Consider the following 23,482-nt stretch of genomic DNA (forward strand, 5'->3'; position numbering starts at 1 on the left):
ATGTTATTTAATTGAATTGAATTCTTGCTACTAACCCATAAAGGCCTTTAATTGAAATATAGTCCTACCAGAAGTGTTGGTACCCTGTGAATGCCTCAGAGGATTGCATCATGTGGACCAATGTATTCATTCTACATAGGTCGGGATTAAAGATGTAGAGATATCTTAAGCAGAGTTAGTCAGATAAAAGAATACCCCATCCCTGGAAAATATTACTGTGCATATTGAGATGTGATATAAATCACAACATCCATCAGGAAGCCCATGATAATCTCTTGATGTGGAGAGGAGATCAGTCATTTAGCATCAATTTAATTTGTTTATGTCAGAGTAAAGTGGGCTGAATGCAGAAACACCACACATATTTTCATGTTTTTTAATTGTACAGAAATGCATAATTATACTTTTACTTTAACATAATGTGCTCATTTGCATTGTTCTATACCAAAGGATCCCTACACAGTAGACTGAAGTCAAATGAAAATATGTGAAAAGGCTCAAAGACTGTGAATAACAGTCAACTTTTAGAAGACTCTTCTTGGAATATTTTTACTGATTAAACTGAATATTCTGACTGTTCTGAAATGTTAATCTGAGAGGGGAGTTCACGTCCGTGTGTGTGTGTGTGTGTGTGTGTGTGTGTGTGTGTGTGTGTGTGTGTGTGTGTGTGTGTGTGTGTGTGTGTGTGTGTCTGTGTCTGTGTTATAATATCCTATTCTGTGTTAAATCAGAAAGAATTCTATTAACCCTATTAAATCTGAAATAGTAGTTCTGGTATATGACCAGCAGATGGCAGCAGCAGATTTCAAATCCCGCAGTCTGTAGCTGACTATTTCCTGATCTGCTTGAGGGTATTTCACATGTCTGAACCTAACTCATTAATCTAGTTAAATTTAAATGGTTAAATTTACCATTTGTCTAAAATGTAGCTGTTGAAATAAAGAGATAAATATTGTTGTTGTTGTTGTCATTATATATTCGAGTGGATCTCATTGCCTGTTTATTATTTTTTGATTAAGTAAAAAAGACATGAAAATCAATGCAATATAAATGTTTAAATCTTTTTTTCAGTGAGGTAATGACAAATACATGTAATTACATTTGGAGGCTATATAACAGCTGTGAACAGCACTACACAGTTTTACTATAGATGCTTGTTCTCCTTAGATCGCCAAAAACAATTTTCAGCAAATAACGAAACAGAATTATGTCAAGGAACTCAGACCTATATTAAAGGAATCTGAACAATTAATAAGAAAAAAAATGTTTTACTTACATTACTGAAATTACCTTTTGCAAGCCAATTCTTTCCCAAAATAACAAATATCAACAATACACATTAAATTATAATCATTTTCTTCCAGGTATTTAAAAATGTTGTGCAACATTTGAAAAAAGAAAATCAACTTAAAACCGAGCAATAAAATAAATACATCTCATCATAAAATTGATGGGCAAGACAGTCATTACTGTCTTGCCATCAGATGCTTCTTAGTGTTTTTCTCTGGTCTCAAAAGAATGATGAAACACTTTGGCGCAAAGATGCAGAAGAGTAACCCGTAACTCGAGGCAAGGATGGCAAAAATTTCCACTGCAACCGCATATTTTCCAGGTGAACTCACATAAGCAGGAACAAAAGCCACCCAGACAGCACAGAAAATCAGCATGCTAAAGGTGATCAGTTTGGCCTCGTTGAAGTTGTCCGGGAGTTTCCTGCCAAGAAAGGCCAAAAGGAGGCTGGTGCAGCCCAGGAGGCCAATGTAGCCTAGCACTAGAGAGAAGCCAACCACAGAGTCCATGGCACACTTCAGGGTAACATGTAACCCTGGGATCTCCAAGTCGGGTTGAGGCTCTGGAGGACTAAGAGACAGCCAAATAATACAGATGATAACCTAGAAATAGGAAAAAAAAGTGTTTTACTGGTCAAGTTAACCATGTTATTATAGATTAGCATGAATAATAGATTATTTGGGTGACTGTGGCTCATTGGGAAGCTCTTCCACCCAAAAGTTGCTGGTCCAGTTCCAGCTTTCACACAGTAATAGTTTTCCCTTTGGCAAGGCACTTAAGCCAAGTTGTCTACTGATGTGCCTATTGGTGTTTGACTGTGTGGACATTTGTGAGGGTGAAAGTACCCTTGGCACGAAACACTGTGAGCGGTTGTTATGACTAGAAAAGTGCTACATAAATTTAAACAATTTACCGCTGGCTCTAAGAAGTCCACAAACCGCTTTATACTGCTAGATTTTCAGGCGACAAAAAATTAGACAATAACAAATCATTTCACACTTTTTCACATTCAAGCTAACATTCAGCTAAGCAACAGACAAATGTTTTAGCGGAAATAAAAAAATAAATAATTTGTCTTATTTTTAATATTAGTTGTATGGTGTGCCTATTTTACTTTCTGCATTTACTGTGTAAATGCTCAAATGTGTGAGCATTTAAACATTAATGATCTTTTAGATGTGTTTCAGTCAGGTTTCAGAGCTCATCATAACACTGAAACAGCACTGATGAAACTCACAAATGATATTCTCATTGCCTCAGATAATGGACTTGTTTCTGTACTTGTCCTGTTAGATCTAAGCGCTGCATTTTATACAGTTGTTCACTATATTATCTCAGGAAAACTGAATCAAGGGAATAGCACTAGGCTTACAATTTTTATATAAAAGGAAGTTGTTATATTTGGACCAGCATCTTTGATAAAAAAAAAAAAAAAACGGCTTAGCCAATCAATTTCTGGATTGACTTCCGGTAAGAAAGTCAAAATCCTTGCAGTTTTTTTCCGACCCATATCCAACAGGTTTCCAAGATTTCCTTCTTTCACCTCCGAATTGTTGCCAAAAGAAGAAGTATCCCCTCCAAGAGTCCTTCTTACTTCAAGGCTGACTATTGCTGTTCTTCACTATCAGGGAGTCTGCAAAATGCAGTTAAACGCATACTCATTGTGAGGTATTGCTGCAAAGTCAACAACACATTGCAAGCAACTGTTCACTGTCGCTACATGCTCATCCAGGAGTGAATACTGCAGGTCAATGGCTCGATGCAATCTGCTGGGTTTCCCTTGATAGAAAGCTTTTTAACCAACCTGTCTGTATTATTTGACTATATAAATTAACTGAATTCAATTGAACCAATGCATCCTGCAATGTTTATTTTCTTACTTCTAACATTTTTCTCAGTTGACTTACAAAACAGGAAACAGTATATGTAGAATAAGATGGTTTACCACGGTATCTCTGCTGTTGGCTCATCAAGGTCTCACAAAAAACTAGCATGTTAACAGGGACTTGTTTACTTTTGAGTGCCTCTATATAAAAACACTAACAAGAGTAAAAGCAAGGTTGTCAAAACAGTGTCATACCTGTATGGATGTAAAGAAGCAGACACTTCCTCTCTGCTGCCCGGGACCGAACCACTTCATAAGTGCTCCAGCACCAGGCCGAGCTGAGCGGAATGCTGCCAGAACCACAATTGTTTTCACTTGTAGGCAGGAAACACAAAGGACAAAGCTGATCCCAAAGGCTGCCTGCTGGAAGCGACATGACCACACCGAGGGACGGCCAATGAACACCAGCGAGCACAGAAAGCAGAGCTTCAGCGACAGGAGTAGCAGAAAGCTGAGCTCTGAGTTGTTGGCTCGCACCTGAACATGGGGACAAGCAAGCATTCATACATAGGTTAGTTTTTTGGCTCTAAAATATTTAATATATGATGCAGCTATCCATTCTCTTACCATTGGTGTCTGACGATAGTAAAGGAACACCACAAACACAGCAATTGTCACTGTGACACCAGAAACAGCAACTGCTGTGAGGGTAATGCCCAAAGTTTCATTGAAAGAAAGGAAGTCCAGCTGGCGAAGGACACAGGCGGTATGCTCTGCGTTGGACCAGAACTCAGATGGACATTGATCACATTGAGTGGACCCTGGACACAGAAAAGAAAGAAACAGGAGAGCATGTCAGTGAAACTGTAATAGAAAAGGCTGAAATTAGTTCTTCCTCACCAGTTGTGTTGCTAATCTCTCCGTCAGCGCACGGGATGCAGTCAAAACAGCAGATGGGCTCTCCTTTCCTGGTGGCCATCCGTGTACCTGGCGGGCAAGCTTCACTGCAGACGGAAACAGGCACCTGAACGAGATTTAGCAACTCCTCATTCCCAAGTGTAAGTAAGAAACAATTTTATAGAAAGTCCACCTGAATCACCATTGGCCCATTTGATTTACCTGGCTGGACCCTGTGCTCCACTGAATAGCAGACTCAGTAAGGTGGAGGTCAAAGCCATCCACACGACCAATCAAAACAAGTTTCACCTGTCCCTCTGGGCTGCTCTGCCAGTTCACAAGGTCATACTTTGCTGTGATGTCGGCGCCTTGGAAATAAAACACTTCACCCTGTGGTGTGGTGAAGTTCACTTTGCTGAGCTGCTCCATCAGCTAAAAGCATCACAAGATGAAAGAAAACAAATAGAAATAAGCGCTGCAGAGGTCACGTTTTTCCTAAACTCCTGCAACTGCTTGGTATTCTTTTTTAAATCTTCAAAGGGAATATATTTCTGTATTTTTGAGCTAGAAAGCTCAGACATTTTGAATGTATGAAACAAATAAATCAAAATCAGCCTTGTCAGTGTTTCTGTTTTTTGGGCTGAATAATTTTACATTTTATTTTCTGAAACAGATATAATCTTTTGGACCCCGCCTGTCTCGGACAACTGTTTCTGGAAATATCTCACGGTATATGCAAAATGCATTGTTTTCTTGACAAACAAAAATAATAATAATAATCAATAAATAATAATAATCAATAAATACTTCTTCCAAGAAATATGTCAAATGAATGTGTGACTATTTACTGGTGACACAGTGTAGATATGTGTGTATCTTAAGTTCCGTTCTCTTTTATAACATCAAAGAAATTGAAATAGTGGTAGCATCTCTACATTTTTAAGCAGGATTGCAGAGTAGTTGAGGAGAGTTTTTTTTCTTCTTCTTCTTTGTCAAGATGGGTTTCTCCAAAACCGTATCTCTGCCTGTCCTGTGATAAAGGGAACCAGTATCAGAATCTGTACTGGTGAGCTGATAGTATACATTTTTTGTGAGGGAAATTAAAAGGGAATGAAAAACATTCAGAACTCTGGAGAACTGATGAAGTCTGTTGTTGCCTTTTTCTTTCATCTATATGGTCCTCCCCCTAACTGCTGGTTTTTCATCCTGTTTAAGGGTTCTACAACACAAACCCCCACACACTACTTCTGTTATGTGTGGAGATTATGTTAGTCTTTGGCAACTTTCAACTGTGTTCTCAGTTCCCTTGGCTCACTTTCCTCGGACATTTCTTTTTACCTAATTATCGGTTATAACGAGAAAATAAATAGAACTATCATGGATAACAAGTTGGTAAGGAAAAGTTGTAAACCATCGTGGCACGTGCTCTTTAAAAGATGTGCTGCATTCTAAAACACATTTCACAAATGTCTGAAACATGCATAAAGGTCTTTACCTCAATGGGCTTCACTGGACTCCTAAATGAACAAGTGATGTTACGTCCAGGAGAGCTGTTAACATTGGGGCAGGAAAGTAGGGAGTGAAGGGCGTGGGCTGCAGCATAGACTGCAAGATAGACGTTGTATGTCACCCGTAGCTGGGACGTGTCAGTGAAGACATTATTTACAGCCCACAGGCTCTCTGTGCCATTGCAGGGGGGAAGAGACGCAAAAAGAGGAGCCGTCGTAGTTCCAGGACTACATCCAAACTCCTCTTCCCAAAATTCCTTTAAGAACTGATCATTTCGGCGACGCGATGGATTTAAATTACGAAGATAAGTTTCAAATCCAGGCAGTGGGGAACTTCGGATGGCCACACCAAGAACACCACTTGCGACTCTACGTGAGAAAGTACTCTGGCGAAGATCACTACTGGTGCTCCAAGCCTCACTTGCCAGAAATTGTCTGTCAGTCACCTTGAAATACCAAGAAAGCACAATTAAAGGCAGGTTAAAAATACTTAATCAGTAATAAATGCTTTCTTTTTTTTAGCTGCTATAAACATTTTCTGTTTCTTACATTCAACTTCTCAAGTTGTTTGAACAGTTCCATCACGTCTGTATACCAGGTGAAGATCAAAATCACCTTCGCAGTTGAAGCTTGAATGGCAAGTGCTGCTCGTCTGGCATCACTTACGATGTTTTCCCTTTGGAGGGTCTCCACAAATGCCAAGCACACCCTTGACTCTTGAATTTCCTCCTGAATTACCTGATAAGTAGCGAAAAATTGAAGATTAGAAATGAACTAATTAGGGCTACAGAATATTAAATAATGTACCAGTGATGTTGATGTTTAATATTGGGATGGAAATATCACATTTACTCTTTCCCATTTGTCATTACAATGCTTCAGCTCATTTTTTGTAACCTTCAGCCCACTGACTAAATATCTTGTCCGAATGCAGTGTCAATTCCTAAAGCCCCTATTGTGTGTAACATAAAAGCTTACAAAATTTCATTCAAGCAGTCCTTTCTTGCACATATTCTGCCTTATTTTTTGCAATACAATGCACAGTCCATGTTAAAGATGTTTAAAATACTGTTTTTGCAACAACAAATTTATAAAATGGAACAACCTTCACTGCCATGAGGCCATAATCATTGTTTGCCACCACTGCTCCAATCCAGGTCCAGTTAAACTTTATAGCGAGTTGAGCAATAGCACGTGCTTGATATATATCACTGGCCATGGTTCGGAAGAAATTGCGATATTGTTGCCTGTCACTTAAACTTGGGGAACTAGCTGTGTAGCTTACCTAAATGCAAAAAACAAAAACAAAACAGAGAAAAGATGTTTCTTTTTTTTTCTTTGCATAATTTAACATAAAGTCTGAACAGTAATGGCAGCAAGTTCACATAAGAAACAAAGATATGGCGCACAAAGCAGATGCATTGAAAATGGTAGTGATATTTACATCAGTGAACTTACAAGAGGAACAGAAAGGGGTCCCAAGAGTCTGGACAATATCTGGGCTGTTATAGAAGAGGAACCACCAATGATCAAAGGCACAGGCCGATCACCTGATAACATTACAAGATGCACTATATGTAAACGTTTGCATTAAAACAGTGTGTCATTCCGTTCCAAAGACAGTAAAGAAGAGTACACGCAGAACAATTTGAAACCTTTGCCTGATCCGGCTCCTAATTCCTCCTCGGATATAGCATCCGAATTACAGCTCTGGGTGTCTCCACCAACCATTGACAATGCAGCCTGCAGAGCCCAAGCAGGGAGGGCACAGCTATCATGAATGTGATGGCCCAGCTTCACACCTGGCAGTAAAGTGGAGCTGTGGTTGATTTCCTCCAGAGCAAACACCATAGCATAGATGTACTGTAATGGTAGATTTTGTAAACTAGAGGCACGGGAGAGATGTGGTCAAAGAAAATGTTATTCAATTTCAAAACCATTACCATACTGAAAAAAATGCAAATATTGTGACTTGACAAAGCATTAATACCCCTTAAAGTTTTTCATCTTTAAAGTTTGCAACAAGCCATTTAATTGACAGCAAAACCAGCTTTACATATTACCTCAAAAACATACATTCCATCATAAAAAAATGGAGATAACAGCTGTATGCTGTGTGGATGCTTTTTGTCAGCAAAGCACGTGAAGCTGGAAGAAAACGATGGTCGCACAATCAAGACTGCAGTGGAGGTTTACAACGACAATGACCTCAAACATATAGCAATGAAATTACTTAGATAAAATCATATTCATGTTATAGATCAGATTGAAACCAGATCACATTTTTGGCTAAAGCTGAAAATTTATATATACACACTATGTCGTTGCAATCTGGCTGAGCTTGAGCCATTTTAAAAGGAAGAATAACACAAAATCTTAGTTTCTATGCATGCAAGGTTGGCAGAGGCTTTGCTCAAAACAGGTTTAATTGCAGTGAAACATGATTCTACAATGGATTGGCCCAACACTGCTGAATACAACTGTACATCACAATTTTCTGATTGTAGTTGTAAAACCTTTTAAAACCATTTGGTGTTCTCATTCTCCTTCACAAATATGCACCACTTTTGTTGGTTGTAAGATAAAATCATTGTGCAACACATTGAAGTTAGTGGTTGTTGTGCAATAACATTGAAAAACTTTGAGAGGTTTTAATACCTTTGCAAGATCCTGGATACAAAAAAAGTAATAACATAATAAGATGTAATAAACAGGTAACTAATCAAGATCAGCATGTGAATTAGAGTGCCAACACTAAGTAGTGAGTTCTTACCCTGTGCAAGGTTTGTTGTCTGGCTGCTGAGTGAATCTATAGTCCTTAGCAGGAGGCATGTAACGAAGGCTAAACAGCCCGCCGAAGATCACATCCCCGTCCTCAAACAACCCCCTGTCGCTGGGTGTGCCCCACCGGTAACAATTCAGGGTCTGGGCCATCTTTATGCCCACCCCGAGACCCAGCGGTCTTCCCACAAGCCACACAAGAAGCAAGGACAGAGCAGAGAGAGTCCACCGGGTGATGAGCTGGGACAGCAAGGACATGGATGCTGCTGGTCTGGACACTAAATATCTACAAGATGTAACATTAAATATGTTCAAAAACAAAACAGAGAAAAAAGATGTGCAGTTTCAGAAAAAAAATAACTGCATGATTTTTTTCAGCTTTAAACAACATTAAAAAAATTAAAGCATGCTTACAAACTAACCAGATTTTTAAAAAATGTCCTCAACATATAAAGCATTCACCAAGTCCCAGCAAACTATCTAAGTCATGAAACACCATCTTTCCTGCTCTGCGCTGCAGAGACAGTCTCCTAGATATTTATGATTGAAGCTCATAGTGGAGTCACGGTAAACAAGATGATGCTTCATCGAATTATCTCTCTCTCAAAGGTAAAGACAGAGCAGTGATGGGAGGGGCTGCTGTGTGACAGAAAGGTTGCAGAGTAATTATATACAAAGCATTTTGTTAATTAGAATAAGAAATGTTTAATTGCGATAACCTTAATGTAATTCCACAAAACCACCACCCATAAAAAATGTCCCTACTTTCTCTTATATGTGCCTATGTGTTTCTTTATTTTACTTAATTCAAGTAACAAGTCATGAAGCCACAGAACACCCAACCCACTGAAATAATACCCCCAAAAACATCCATTTAGACTTGGAATCCAGCATCTTGCATTATTAGCATTTTAGGGCCTGAAACAGTCTAATGAGATCTTGGCAGGGTAAAAATTTTTGTTAGAGTTTTATTTTTCAAAATCCCTAAATGGAGATGTTGATTTGTGAGAGCAACTTTTTCTGAAAAATACACATATTGCTGTAAAGAAGTATATTCCCCTTTAGGATTATTATCAGTTTTTGCATTTGTTGCTCCACTTACACATTTCTGGTCCTCAAATAAATTTTTGTGTCAGGCAGAAATAACCAGAGTTAATAAAAAAGATGCTTTCAAATTATGATTTTATGTATTTATTTAAATCAATCTGGCACTATGTGAGAAAGGTATCGCTCACGAAGCCAATAACTGGTTTAGCAACTCCAGGCGGCCACCTCAAGTGTTATTTGGCTATTTGGCAATGAATCTTTGACATCACTAGAGGAATTTTGACCCTCTTTTTTGCAGAATTGTTGTACTTCAGTTAAGCTGGAGGGCTTTCAAGTATAAACTGCCAGTTTAAGGTCATGCCACGTCATTTAAATCAGATTTAAGAGTGAAATTTGATTAGACCTCTCCAAAACTTTTTCTTTCTTTTACCATTCAGATGTGGACTTAATGGGTGCTTTGGTTTATTGTACTGCTGCATAATCCAATTACCCTTCACCTTAAGGTCAAAAGCTGATGACTGAACACTCACCTGCACGACTTTGTTTTGATAAATGCATGAATCGATTTTCCTAGATCTATAGTTTCTTTGCCATGCAGACTTTCAGATTATAGGCATTGCTCTGTAAACTAAAGTTAGTGGAAGTTTGAGGTTCATATTTGCTTAACCTTCTCTATAAAGTCCCATAAGATGACGTTTGTAGACTGAGTTACCATAAATGAGCTGAATTTAACTGAAGTTAAGTGAATAAGAAAAAAAGTCATCCAGAGCCTAGCATGCCCCACCTGTCGCCCTGTGGCATCTAGGACAAGTTGGGCTCCTCTGCTGCCCAGCCCCAGTTTTGCAAAATTAAGAGGAAGAATGAAAATTGAAAACACTGTCAGAACTCAGGTATAGCTGCAATAGGGAATGCTTTCTCAATGTAATATTGAGTTTTATTACAGTACCCACCACAACGATTTACTATTAATCCTAGTCCAGCTTTGTTAATCACAGTTCCAGTTGTTTCAAACATTTTATTCGTTGCTCTGACTGGAGATGTGGACCAGTTAAAGTATTTAGTTATTTTTTTGAAACCATTTTTCACAATGAAGAAATGTGTGCATTTCCGTTTTTCAACGACTAAAAACAGATATCCCCTGTGTCAATTCATATTTATTCCCCAATAAAACATGAAGTAATCGATTACAAAATAAAATGTCATTTACACTTTGATCAACCTGAAAACTCAAAGTATAAATTATTAAATGTATGCTGTTAGATTTGTTTTATTGCACTTCTTACAATAGAACAGATAAACCCTTCACTGTCCTACAGTGGGTAGATTCAGTTGTACCAGTAGCAAAGAAAACTTTATGAGATAAGGTAATTATTTATATAGCACATTTACAACAACCTCAGCTGACCAAAGTGCTTTACAACGATCATATCTCAGGTGGATAAAGGATACAACAATAAATAAAACTAAGTTTGATGAAAATTAATAAAACAATAATGAAATGTACAATGAAATACCAAAACATAACATTATGAATCAAAAAGTTATTAAAATATCATAATCAAGAAATTAAAGATGTGTTCAACTGAGTAGGGTGATTTAAAAATTTACAAAACTTATATCCATCCATCCATTTTCTGACTCGCTTATCCCTCATGGGGTCGCGAGGGGTGCTGGTGCCTATCTCCAGCGTTCACTGTGCGAGAGGCGGTGAACACCCTGGACAGGTCGCCAGTCTGTCGCAGACAAAACTTATATGTAGATGTAACTATTTACAAGGCAAAAACAGACTATTGACAATAAATAACAGGGAATAACCTCTCTCAGGACATCAGTCAGGCGGGTTCTGTTGGTGTTTGTTAAAGCTAAGTGAAAGACCCACTTGTCTCAATGTCGGTTTGCTGGATGTGGCGTCAATGTGGTGGTTCTAGGAATAGTGGTAACCGTGACACAGATGGTATGTAATAAACAATATATTCTTTACATGAATTTTCCTTCCCTACTTAATAAATGTGTATAAAGTAAAGGATTTTTTTTCTTAGATTGCTGAGTGAGCTTATACTACTCCAAAATAACAAAAAGATTTATTCTTTTTACGGCGTTTGACACGTCTTCATCAGAGACGTCAACAAGTGTGTGCTGTGTTATAAAGACTCAATGACTTAATGTCCAATGCGCAACATGCATCCTGCCTCAAAATATATTCTACACCCCAGTATTACAAAAGATGACAAAGCTAAATCAAACAAAGTACCTCTGCCTCCTGTGATTCAGACAGGATGTGTTACCGCCACTGATAAAACCAATGGTGTTGTCACTTTATGCCATCTGTTTTGCCATCTTAGCTGGTACAGCTTAGCAGGTAGGAAATACTCTTCCTTGTATGCCTTTTTTTGCAGCTTCTGTTGATGCAACTTTAGATGACCATCTGTCCAAAGACAGCTGTGTGTGGCTAGACATGCCCTCTATTACCCACTGCAAGACATAATTGAAGAGGTCAGTGTCAATAGTCAACAAATAATGTTGTTCAAACATTCACTTTCTCTCTTCTCCTACATCAGTTTATCCAGTTGGGCTTCCAAGGACTGCATATTTCATATTAATTATGATATATTCTTTTTTATTAAAGTTAAAAGAATCACATATTTCTACCCTTTGTAATTTATCTTTATATGGCTCCCTAAGTGTACCTTAAAATAATAAATTCAGTAGAAAGCAACTGTATGTTTCTGAAGAGAAAGTTAAACACTAAGTGGGTAGAAGGTGCTGCTGAGCCGCAGGTGTGCAACTCATAATGCTAATTATCGTTCATTTCACACACAATTACATCCAATTATACAATTACAGTGAGGCGCCACAGAGGGGAAAAACAACTGGTGCATGTTTGTTTTGTTGTTTTTATTGTTCGTAGAAAAGTGACATGACATTATTTTTAAACATATTCTGAAAGTGTAATTAATGTCACATATACCATTGCAAAAAACATACATTTTGGGTCATCAAAGAAGAAATAAAAAAAAAAAACTTTTAGAACTAATTAATCTATTATGTCTCAGCTTAACATAAGAAGAGTGGAAACATTAAATGAGAAGATACATAGATGTTTCTGTTTGACAGTCATATATTTGTTTATTTCTAATTGTTCTACGGGGCATACAATAACAACGAATTGTGTAGATTTTGACCATATTTAGACAAATCATGGTAGTCAAGTTGACCTGAAAGATTAGGACATGCCAGAATCTATATATTGTTGTGATATTTCCATTCATAAATTGTGCAGAATGGTGAACATGCAATGAAGCAAAGTTTCCACTAATTTGAAACCATTTAATACGGGAAGTTGTGTCACTATTTTTAAATGATGAGTTCTGGATCTTTTTCTCAACCTTCAAAAAACAGGTATACCTATTTACATTGTCATAAACAGTTAGTTGTATTATGTTAGAAAAAGTATAAGCATTTTCATATAAAAACTATTTTAATTAATATATGAGCTCCTTTTTTCTCTTTCTTCACATGTATAATTTGAGAAAAACAGCATTATACCATATCTGAGTCCAGTGTTATTGCCAGTGTTGTTAATTGTTGTTGTTGACCAAAACATAAAGGAAAGAAAGGGAATAGTATAATGAATACAGACTTTAATGATAACTTTATGTGATAGTGATGTGCAGCATTAATTTTCTGCTGTACATAGAAAGTGTAGGACAGGAAACAGAATGTTGGTCAAATCTGAATAAAACACGATTACTGCATTTTTACTGCACTTGTACATGTCACATTTCCACAAGTGAAACTTATTTATGTGGATGTCTCATGCTTTGAACCTGATGAAGATCCACGTTAGATTGAATAGTTATCAATAAAATAATGTGAAGATCTAGTGTAGGGATGTTATATTAATATAACCTCTCTCTATGCAAATATTTGATGTCTTTGATTACTGAAAAGAAATCTTTCTTCCGTAATACATTTAAAATTAGATGTATTGTTTGTAAAATTAAAATAAACAATGAAAAAAGGTGTATAGACATTAACATTAAATGGGATCTTTGGTTCTTTTGACCATGAAAAGAAAACGCACAAAAAAAACATTAATCTTCGAATAAAACAATATACACCAAACGTTCATCCTGATACTGTTTTCATCAATCCTTTTTGAGTCTGAAAATAACTTTGTTCCGGTACCGGAAATATCAGATGAAAGATGCCGACAGTTGACACAGCTAGTGTAAGAGCTTGTAGACCATCCTGCAATGCCTCGCAGCAAAGTGACAGAGCTGTGTGGTCAAAGACCAATCCAATCTAAAGGGTTAGGGTCACTTAACTGCTTTCTTTTCGTACCTCCGCTGGCTTCATCACAGACATATATTTGCAGATGCCTCAGTGAACGCTGCCGCCATTTTGGAAGTGGCATAAAGGAGTGATTCAGATAAAATAACTCATTCATGTGCTACGCATAATTGTACCAATTTACAGTACAACCAGATCTACTGGCATTATCTTTCCCAGGTAAGAATGAACATAATACTTATGATTGTACTTATACATCATAACATCATTATAACGTTGGATAAACATCTATGTGCTCCATTGTTTCTCCTTGTTTACTCTTGGCATGCATGCGCTATATCATACCGCCGGTCATGTGGTCTTATTATTGTAAATATACATAAAAGCGATTGATATACTAATAAATCAAGCAAAAAACAAGCAAAAAACAAACAAATTAAAGTGTAAAAGAAATAAAATATAACAAGCCAACAGGACATGATAATTTAACTGGTAAATCTTTGTATGCATACAGAGCGAGCTACTGGCAAAGAAATTCATAAAGTCCAGATACGTGATTAGGACCCTTTAGGGTAACTTGAAGATTTTATCAAAGTGTGCACTTAAAAATGCTGCTGCAAAAATGTTCCCCCATGTTGGCTTCCAGCAGCCCAGTGATTGCCAGGTGACCTAGCCAGGATATACCCTGCTTCTTGTCCAGCAATTGCTGGAAATAGGCACCAGCCCTCCCTCCGATCCAGTAGGGATAAGTGGATGTACTTTAGACAATGGATGGATAGATGAAAGGTTTTGTATAGATGATTTCTATTTTGGACATGTTGAAAAACTATATACCACAGATTTTTAAAAATAACACCCTCAAAAGCAAACAGATATGAAGCTTGATCTGCTTTTCTTAGTTAGCAGGTAAAACCTGGACGCTTTAGTCAGAGTATTCTCCAAGGATTCATAAATGCAGAACGCCCAGCTGGCAAGGCATTTAAGAGAAAGTCATTTAAATGCTGCAAAGACTCCAATTGACTCTGATAAGATATTTTCCATATCAGATTTACAGCTGATTCCCTCATGAACCGACAATCGCAGTCTCTCACTCTTTATGGTAATTGGCACCTAGAGAAAAAGCAAATGGGGTGTAACTAATTGAACAGGGGTGTTTTGATGATAATTTTCAGTTTCATATTTATTTTAATATTTTTTTTAATAGAATGCTACTCTAATATATGCACTGAATGTACATGATGGAGTCAGCTGTCGATAATGGTACACAAAACTGTCTTTTTTGTTACAGCTGCACAAAAGTCAGTGGTAGAAATATAGTAAGAAGCTGGTCATCATGAACGCTAGTCATTAACTGGGCTCCAAAGCCATTGGCCATTCCTGTCCATGAAACAGCAGGTGTGTGAGCACTAGAACTGGATCTGGTAGAAGGGGACTTGCTTTGAGGATTCACTTAGGTCACAGCACCAGGGTGCACTGGGGAACAAGGAAAGGCTCTTTGATACTTTGAGATATGTTCTGCTGAAAAACTTAGTCATCTCATCCACTTGAATGTTTACAGTTACCACCTACCTTAGTATGTATTATGTAGAGTGTTGACTTAACCTCCAAATGCCCAAAATCTCAGTCCAATTTGGAATCTAGCGATGTCCTAGGCAGACAAGTCCAATCCATTTAGTTCCAACATTGCAACTTACAGGCTTTAAAGGACCTGTTACTGAAATCTTGGTGCCAGATCCCACAACATAACAACAAAGGTCTAGTGGAGTTCACACGTCAGCAGAACAGGGCTGTTTCAGGTTATGAGGCAGGTTACAATATTATACCAGATCAGTGTAGGCACACTCTCCAGCCCAAACACAATGTAATACCCACCCAACTCTAAAAAAAAAAACAGCCCAAGTCTCAACCTTTCTTAAACTCATGTTAAAAGCACATAACTATTACTATTACACACATAATAAAGAACACGCCATTAGCAAACAACAGTAAAACAATAAAAAATATGTTGCACGTCGTGTATCTCCACAAAGTGTGCAATAGGCAACAAAATAGGCTATACACAAAAATCACTTTCCCAATCACATTGTCATACCAAGGGGAAAAAAAGTTATCAATAGCCTACCTACATGGGCTGTAAATCCAAATTAATATCAGGATTATTTCTCTCTCTCAGTCAGAATATAGATCATTCTAGTCTTAATCCCAATTTGGGGTGTTTACAATTGACATTGCCAATGACTATTAACAGTTCATGATGTCAGATTTGACATATTATAAACATTTCAAAATAAAGGAGCTAATAAAATAAGTCCAAGGAAAAGGCAATTTATTACATTATGCAACTTATTTACTTTCCAGCACGAAATGACTATTATTTTTGATAGAATCTTCCTATCAAACTTCCTTAAAACCCATCAGATGTTGTGAAAACCAGCCCAAACTTAAAAACTCACCCAAAGCCATTTTTCCAGCCCAATATGTTCACTAAAAGTCAAATTGGGAAGAAACCCGCCTAATTTGGCAACACTGATGTTAACCTCACAAATCACCTTTTATTTTATTGTCTAGAACAATTATAACATTATTGTGTATTTGTATTTATAAAACTTTAACCACTGGAACAGAAAACTGTTATTCTGCTTTTTGTATCAATCAGTTTTGCTAATACATAATTTAACTCTGCTTGTGAGCATTGGTAACCTGCAATGTGATGATGAAACAATGGCAAAATTACAAAGGACTTGTATACTTTTTGTCTATTTGTTAATTTTACCTGCTTAATAAATCTACTGCACAATATGGTTTAGTAAAGAAAAATATACACACAATTTGTTCAAACCAATTATTTATATATTTTATTGCATTGATAGGAAAAATCCTCACAGTTCTGGAGTGAGCAACAATACAAAGAAAGAAAGTGTGGTATAATACTGAAACATTTTTTTTTTTCAAAAGAAAACAAACCAACAGCATAGCTGTCTTTTCCTCCCTATGTTGACTCTGTGTATTTATCTCTTTCTTTGCTGAGACTCTTAAGTTATACAAAACAAAATAACCAGAAAGAACAATAGTATTTTCACTGTCTGTATCAAAGCAATTATAAAAATAAAAACCTTTAAATTCCAATTCTTAGATTTTTTTGCCATCAAATTCTACAGGTTATCAAGAGTAACAAGTCCAAGCACAGAAGTTGATGTACTGTATTGCACCCAATACAAACATGCCTTTAACCTCTGTTTGCTCTGTGCAAATGTGTTTGGGTAATCCAACATCTACCGTATAAACTAGTGCATAGTCATGCTTGACATGTTCACATGTAACATGCACAAACATAGGTGTAAAGTTCAGAGTTATTCTCAGCTAAAACTGACCTCAAATGAAAAATAATATCACGGGTATTTACAAACAACACAGATAAGCAAATGCCACTAAAAAGAGGGGGAAGACTTACATTTCATAGATGAAAAGATAAACCCCATCTATTAAAAGTAGCCGCTTCATTATTCTACACATTCAAATGATGCAAAGAAAGACATTATTTCTCTGCTTTTTTTCCTTTTTTTTTGCTTCATTGTCATTGTACATATATTGGACAGTACAACACAAGGACAATGATGACAAGAATTTTTACAATCCATCCAGGAAGCCATTTGAAGGGACTCGACGTTCTCAAGTACATTTATACATCAGGGATAATATAGACAACACACAGCCAAAACACCATTCCTGACAGAAAAGTGGACATTTCATACAGGTGGACATTTCATGCTTTCAGGTCCAACCATGGATTATATGCAATGTTTTACTTACAGTATATTGTAAACCAGAGTTCTTCAACCATGGCCCTTTGGACCCATCATCCTCCATCTTTTAGGTATTTCCCTATCCCTAAACACCTGACTTAAATAAATGGGTGATTAACATGCCTCTATAGCCCTCTCTGGCTGCTGAGGAGGTAATGCAATCATTTCCTTTAGTTGTGCTGGAACAGAGACAATTCTAAAACATGTAGGACATGGGGTCCTGAGGACTCAGGGTTGAAGACCTTTGTTGTAGACTACTTACAGCCCAGACATGTCAATAAAACAAGTGCAATATTTCATTGTAATTGTCATCTTGCTTTTGGTCTAACTGAATCTAAAGAGAGTTAAGTAATTTGTCCTTTACTCCATGCCATGATATAGTCAGAGCTACAACCTAAGCAGAAAGTAGACTTCCGGTTCCGATTCGGAATAAGAAGTGTTTCCAAGAGGGAGAGAATCATCTGTATAGTACTGATCTCGAAAATGGTCCACATTGCCATAATGTACTGAAGTGCAGGCTCCTTCGGGGAGTCCTCTGTCCTCCAGCTCATCAAGGTAGCCTGCTATGTATGAGCCAGTAGAGTGTCTGTTAGGAGGTTGATTTTGCAGGGATGGTTTATTTCTCCGTACCACTCCACCAATGCTGTCACCACTACTGATCACCACCCCTGGCCGAGCTTTTAGGGCTTCTTGTTGTCTCTCGCGGGCACGACTGTTGATGTGGCGCACTCGGCTTTGGCTTCGAGAAGACAGGCGGCGGGTAAGCATTGGTGGAGGGGAATCATCTAGATCACTTGGAGCAATTTGAGCTATACTTGTTTCTTGGGGTTCTGTCGGTTGGATCTTTGGTTCTTGTAGCAATTGAGGGTACTGGGGTCTTTCTCTGAAACCATCATCTAACTCCAAGCTAACCAGTTTGCGTAGCTGCTCTGTAAGTGGATCGCAAGACTTTGCGTGCAAAGTGTGTTTGCTTGTCGTACCTATAGGCTTTTGACGTGATGTGTGAGGAGTAATGAAACTGCGACTAATTATGTTGTATTTGCTTTGAAAGTTGCATGAAATGTCTTCAGATGTCAAGTCTCCGAGTGACTTAGACTTGCATGGGTTAAAGGCTGTGGAATCTGTGATAGAAGACTGGAGATAAGCTGATGAAGGCCTTAAATTTGATTGCAGTGAATCTCTGACTTTGGATTGTTGATGGTGTCTGTTATCAGTGAGGTTGGTCTTATTTTTCCCAGTCTGTATAGAGTGTGTTTGAACTTGGCTATGTAGTTGGATGTTTTGAGAAGTTACAGACTCTGATGAGGGCATAATGCTACCATAGTCCAGTTGGCTATACAATGCTTCACATTCAGAAGAAGGAGAGTATAGAGCTCTGTGTCTAGACCTGTTCTGAGATACAGCATATTGACTTGAGAGGCTTTCGGCTGAGGAAAAACCATTGTAGAAGCCTCCTTTCTCTTGATAAATCTGACTGTTTTCTGGTCTGTGTTGGTGAGACCCGTTGAATATTGGGGTTGAACTACAGCTCCTTAAGTCAGACGTTTGGCTGTTGTTAAATACCTCAAAGTTGCTCTGAGGCATGGGGTAGCTATTCTGACGAAGAGGACTGGGGACTAGGGGTCCAGAGTTCACATATCTCTGGCAGCGTGGAAGTTTTGAGTTGTTTTGTTTGTGATGAATGGTCATTTGGAGGGATTGGTTATTCACTGGGAATGAAAACTGTGATTGTGTTGTATACTGTGGTTGAGGATTTGAAGAATCATGTGTGGGTTGCGAGTAGCTAGGAGTGAAGTCATGATTTTGGTAAATAGCTTGGTGTTTAACGGGACTTGAAAACCTACCCCACTGTTTACTGTGGTTTGGCATAATCCCCAATGGATCTTCATCAACATTTAGCTCCACTTCTGTAAAAGACTCTCCAGTTGAACAGTGGAGAATCTGAACAGAGTCTCTGGAGTAGGAGCTTGTGTACCTTTTAGAAGGACCCTGTTCTGTTTTAGGGGTTGCATCTGGAGCATCTCCCACCTCCTCATACACTCTCTCCTCTTGATCTAAAACAATTTCACTGTCACCCCACATTTCATTCACACCATTCCAGCCCAAACTGCTTCCTTTCCCTAGGATGTGAGTTGATTTCACCGGCGAGGATGCCAGACTGCTTGAAGGAGTGCTTTCTGTAGTATCTGCCTGAACATGAACTGTCTGCTTCTTTAGGTTGTACACAGACACGGGTGTCAAAACTTCCTCGTCCAGAATAGTGTAGACCTCTTCAAGATCAGCGGTTTCTGGGCTAGAGATGAGAGCTAGAGCAGGTTTATCTGCCTGGGAAATCTTATTGGGTGAGGAACTTTTACTACTTACATTATTTGCCTTTTGGGGATACATCAAGAGTTTCTTTTGAGGAGACGCCATTTTGGCTAAGAGAGGAGACCTTAAATTTTCTTGGGACTTAGGTGAGGTGGGCCTAAGGTTTAAAGTCTGGGATGGAGTGATGTTCTGAGATGATGTAGTTGGATTCTTTTGGTCAACAGTCATCTCAAACTGATCAATAAGAGCAGAAACAGAGCAACATGTGTCTTGTTCATTGCCCAAAGATACAGCATCAATGAGTCTGGAGATAGTGCTATCATGTAAAGAGCTAGGACTTTTCAGAACATAGTTTGTTCCAGAAACTGTTGCCATTGATGAAGGGGCTGAGGAGGAGGAGGAGACTGAAGGTGCAACTGTGAATGTTGTACTATTTGATGATGTTTCTGGTTTATCTAATGTTGTCTTGTTGTTTGTTGAAAGCAACATGGAGGAAGTTTTCTCTGTTTCTTTGAGGAAATTATTTGACTTGCTTTGTTCTGACTGGTAATTGATATATATGTCTTCCTTTCCACCAATAACCAGATAGGAAGTCTCATTGAGCTGATCCCATTCTTTCTTTCTGTTTGTTTTTGAAGGGGTAGAGATGTCTGATTTAACAGAAAACCGGGGTTCAATGAAAACCACGGAGGAAGACCTGGGCCTGTCGAATCGAGAAGTTCCTGTGGACACAGAAAAGGAAATACAAAGCTCAATGAAGATGGGCTAAAATTTTACACTGGATACATAACTCAAGGTTCCAGCTCAATTAGCCGCTTCAGTTGTTCGAACCAAGATTTTGTAAAGACAAGTTGTCATTTTGTCCCATTTTGTCCATCTCGTAACCATAACCAAAACATTTCATACCCATATTATTAACTATTGCTTAGTAGTTTATACCTCTTGTTAGTTATGTAATTTAATGAACTTTAGAAATTAACAAAAAATAAGGCACAATTTTTAAAAAGTGCTTAAATCTCATTTTTAATTGTATATCATTTTGAAATATTTTACGAAAATTGATATTTTTCCGCCGATTATCAGTTGCTAGTGGTTCTAATCCTTGTATGGTTCAATTAGCTTTAATGAAATGTGACAGATTTTGACCACTGATCAAAGCAAATAAATATTGAGCAATATCCCTCCAATAATTTCCCCAAGATAAATGGTAAATGGACTGAACTTATATAGCAAATTGGAGATAAATAGTAATAATTTTCTACTTTATTCGGTACCCTGCAGTGTAGTTAGTTACCATCTATTGTTTTTTTACACTAGACTTTTAGTAGAAAATGGCAAAATTTTGTTTGTTGACAAAGTTGGTACAGAACATCTGAATACAAATTTTGACTCCCAAGCACGAAATCTCCGGTAGCAAATCTTTAACTTTCACGCGCAAAAAGATCCTATACTTCAAGACCAAAACTGTGTATGAAATGGCAAAGGGACAAAATGATCAGCACCCAGACTATCAAGCTTACAAACAATTTAAGAACAACAATTCAGCCATTGCAAGGCAACATCTATACACAAGCAAATGGACCAGCAAGAACAACGACGAAGGGGAAGCTGAAAAATGGAGAAGGAGGTTGGAAAAAATAAAACAAAAATAGGAAGACTCATTTGCAAATATAAAATATGGGAAAATGGTCAGATGGGGTTGGTTTAGTAAACTGGCAACAAATGACACATCGATATGTCTCTCAGACCATTATCAAACCAAATACACTGTGTGAACGCAATGCTTGTAAGTTTTTGAACAATGTCATCTCCAGACAATAGTATTTCTCATTACCTGCAGGAATTTCCTAGTCAGTTCTCTACTATAAAGAAATACAACAAATGAAGATAGGACAGAAAAAGCATGTTAATTTATAATGGATATTAGGCTGTGGTCTAGCAGCTCACATGGTATTAGCAAGTAGTTGTTGCAGGAGAAGAAAAGAAAATACAGAAAACATCTCAAATTAATTTGGATGTTAATCAGTTCTGGTAAATTAGTGTTACAATATGTATTGTGCCATTATTAACACAATTTACTGCACTTCTGCTAGACAACAAATTATGAATACAACAAATTTCACTTGGTAGTTTGTATTGAATTAGTCTAAGGAATGTTAAACGTGGAATAGAGCAAAAAATACCCACCGGTGATAGAGTCTGCACCCACATCATGCTGTTCCCTCTCTGGGGAGCAGATTGAGAGTTGCCCTTCCAGAAGTCTGTCTAATGGCATGGAAATGGGTCTATGGATAAGTGCGGCTCGAGGCTGAAGTGGCTTCTCGGCTCCTTCTGCCGTCACTGAAAGCCCTTCTCCTCCTGATGCCCCTGCATCAGCACCATTCCTATGATCACATATTGAAGCCACTGACTCCGATAGCGCCATCTTTGTCTTCTTTCGTCCCTTTGCCGGGGCGCTGGCTGTTCGCCGCAGGAGGTGATCACTAATGGAGCGCTTCCGAAGACCAGAGGTGTTTGTGTCCACAGAGGACTTGGAGGAGCGGTTGAAGAAACCTCGAATACCCCGTAGTTGACGACTCTGATGACAGGTACATCGACAGAGGAAGGAAATAAGAAATCAGCGAAAAATATACACAGGTGTAACTTAACACATTAGAATATCACTGAAGGATACCTTACTTCAATAATTCAATTCAAAAAGTCAAAGAAAGTTTTATTTCTGTTCATTTACATGATTATTACATTACCTTACTAGAACATAAAACTAAATAAAAACCCAAAATTCAGTTTCTCAAATAATTATAAACCAAATAAGACAAAAAAAAAAAAGAGTTTTATTGCAGAAATGTTGGTTGACTGACATCAGGGTTTCCGAAGGGCCGTAAACAGTTATAAAAGTCTAAAATCTGGCGGGCTTTAAAAAATCTTTTATAACTCCAGATTTTCAGACCAGGTCCTAGATTAATTTTTTTTGCATCTGGAACCGGTTTGTTCATTTAGGTGTCGTTTCTTCGATCGGGTAGTGTTTTTTTCCCCAGAAATGCACAACAGTCAGTTATTTATTCCTTTGCGGTAGTTCCTACCAAGTAATTGTGTTGGAATTGAAACTCCTAAATGTTAATCCAAAATATGACTCAGTGTTCTCTAAACAGTTCTGATATTTGACCACTGGTGCAGACCTCCAATGGTCTGTCTGGTCAACAGCTTCAATCAAGCCATCACACAGGATTCATCTCATTGATGCACACCTTCAGTACATATGAGAATTTCCACAAATAGGGCTGATCCCATGCTGATTTATTTTCAAATGAGATGAGATGTCAGGTATTTGGCAGATCTCAAATCTGTGTTTGTTTGAAATTACATACAGCAATATTTCCCATTTTATATTTTGTTCACTTGTAATATCAAGTTGGAACATTAGCATTTGTATGCTGTTTTGTTTGTAAAAACGTATATATCTTTGATAACTTATCCAGTAAAATATGCTTGATTGTTCTCCGTTATGTCAACAGTTAAGTTTTCATATTTTGTTTGAATATTTGGACACATGGCATCCTATAAAGATGACAAATGTATGCCTTTATTTTTGAAAAGATGTCAATCAAGATCAGCCTTAAACTTGGAAAAAGTGGGAAACTGTCGCTCCCCAGAAATTACTGCAAAATATTATTTGAGCTTGTAACCAGTATGTAGGGAGTTAAAGCCAAATTTTAGGGTGTTTTGTA

General features: G+C 37.7%; 2 protein-coding genes across 10 annotated transcripts in view; both read right to left on the reverse strand.

Moving 5' to 3' along the window:
* Positions 1-1,049: 1,049 nt before the first annotated feature.
* Positions 1,050-8,831, reverse strand: LOC105939713 (extracellular calcium-sensing receptor). Its single transcript, XM_012881982.3, has 12 exons — positions 8,724-8,831; positions 8,294-8,587; positions 7,176-7,405; positions 6,979-7,070; positions 6,626-6,805; positions 6,070-6,258; positions 5,508-5,966; positions 4,235-4,444; positions 4,016-4,139; positions 3,743-3,936; positions 3,371-3,652; positions 1,050-1,892 (listed from the first exon to the last, which is right to left on the reverse strand). The coding sequence occupies exons 2-12, from the start codon at positions 8,557-8,559 to the stop codon at positions 1,467-1,469; spliced, it is 2,652 nt and encodes an 883-aa protein (XP_012737436.3). The 5' UTR covers positions 8,560-8,587; positions 8,724-8,831; the 3' UTR covers positions 1,050-1,466.
* A 7,642-nt stretch (positions 8,832-16,473) lies between these two features.
* The window catches only part of plch1 (phospholipase C, eta 1), an 87,532-nt gene continuing 80,523 nt past the window's right edge, over positions 16,474-23,482 (reverse strand). For 4 of the 9 annotated variants that reach the window (XM_036149615.1, XM_036149616.1, XM_036149614.1 and 1 more), the window contains 2 exons: positions 21,942-22,332; positions 16,474-20,476 (listed from right to left, as the gene is read on the reverse strand). In XM_036149615.1, coding sequence (XP_036005508.1) covers positions 17,832-20,476; positions 21,942-22,332 — 3,036 coding nt within the window. In that variant the 3' untranslated portion in view covers positions 16,474-17,831. Of the gene's footprint in view, positions 22,333-23,482 lie in introns of all 9 variants that reach the window. The other 5 variants (XM_036149620.1, XM_036149618.1, XM_036149619.1 and 2 more) reach the window with 5 other exon arrangements.

Source organism: Fundulus heteroclitus, chromosome 18 (genome assembly GCF_011125445.2).
Source record: "Fundulus heteroclitus isolate FHET01 chromosome 18, MU-UCD_Fhet_4.1, whole genome shotgun sequence".
Lineage (NCBI taxonomy): Eukaryota > Metazoa > Chordata > Actinopteri > Cyprinodontiformes > Fundulidae > Fundulus > Fundulus heteroclitus.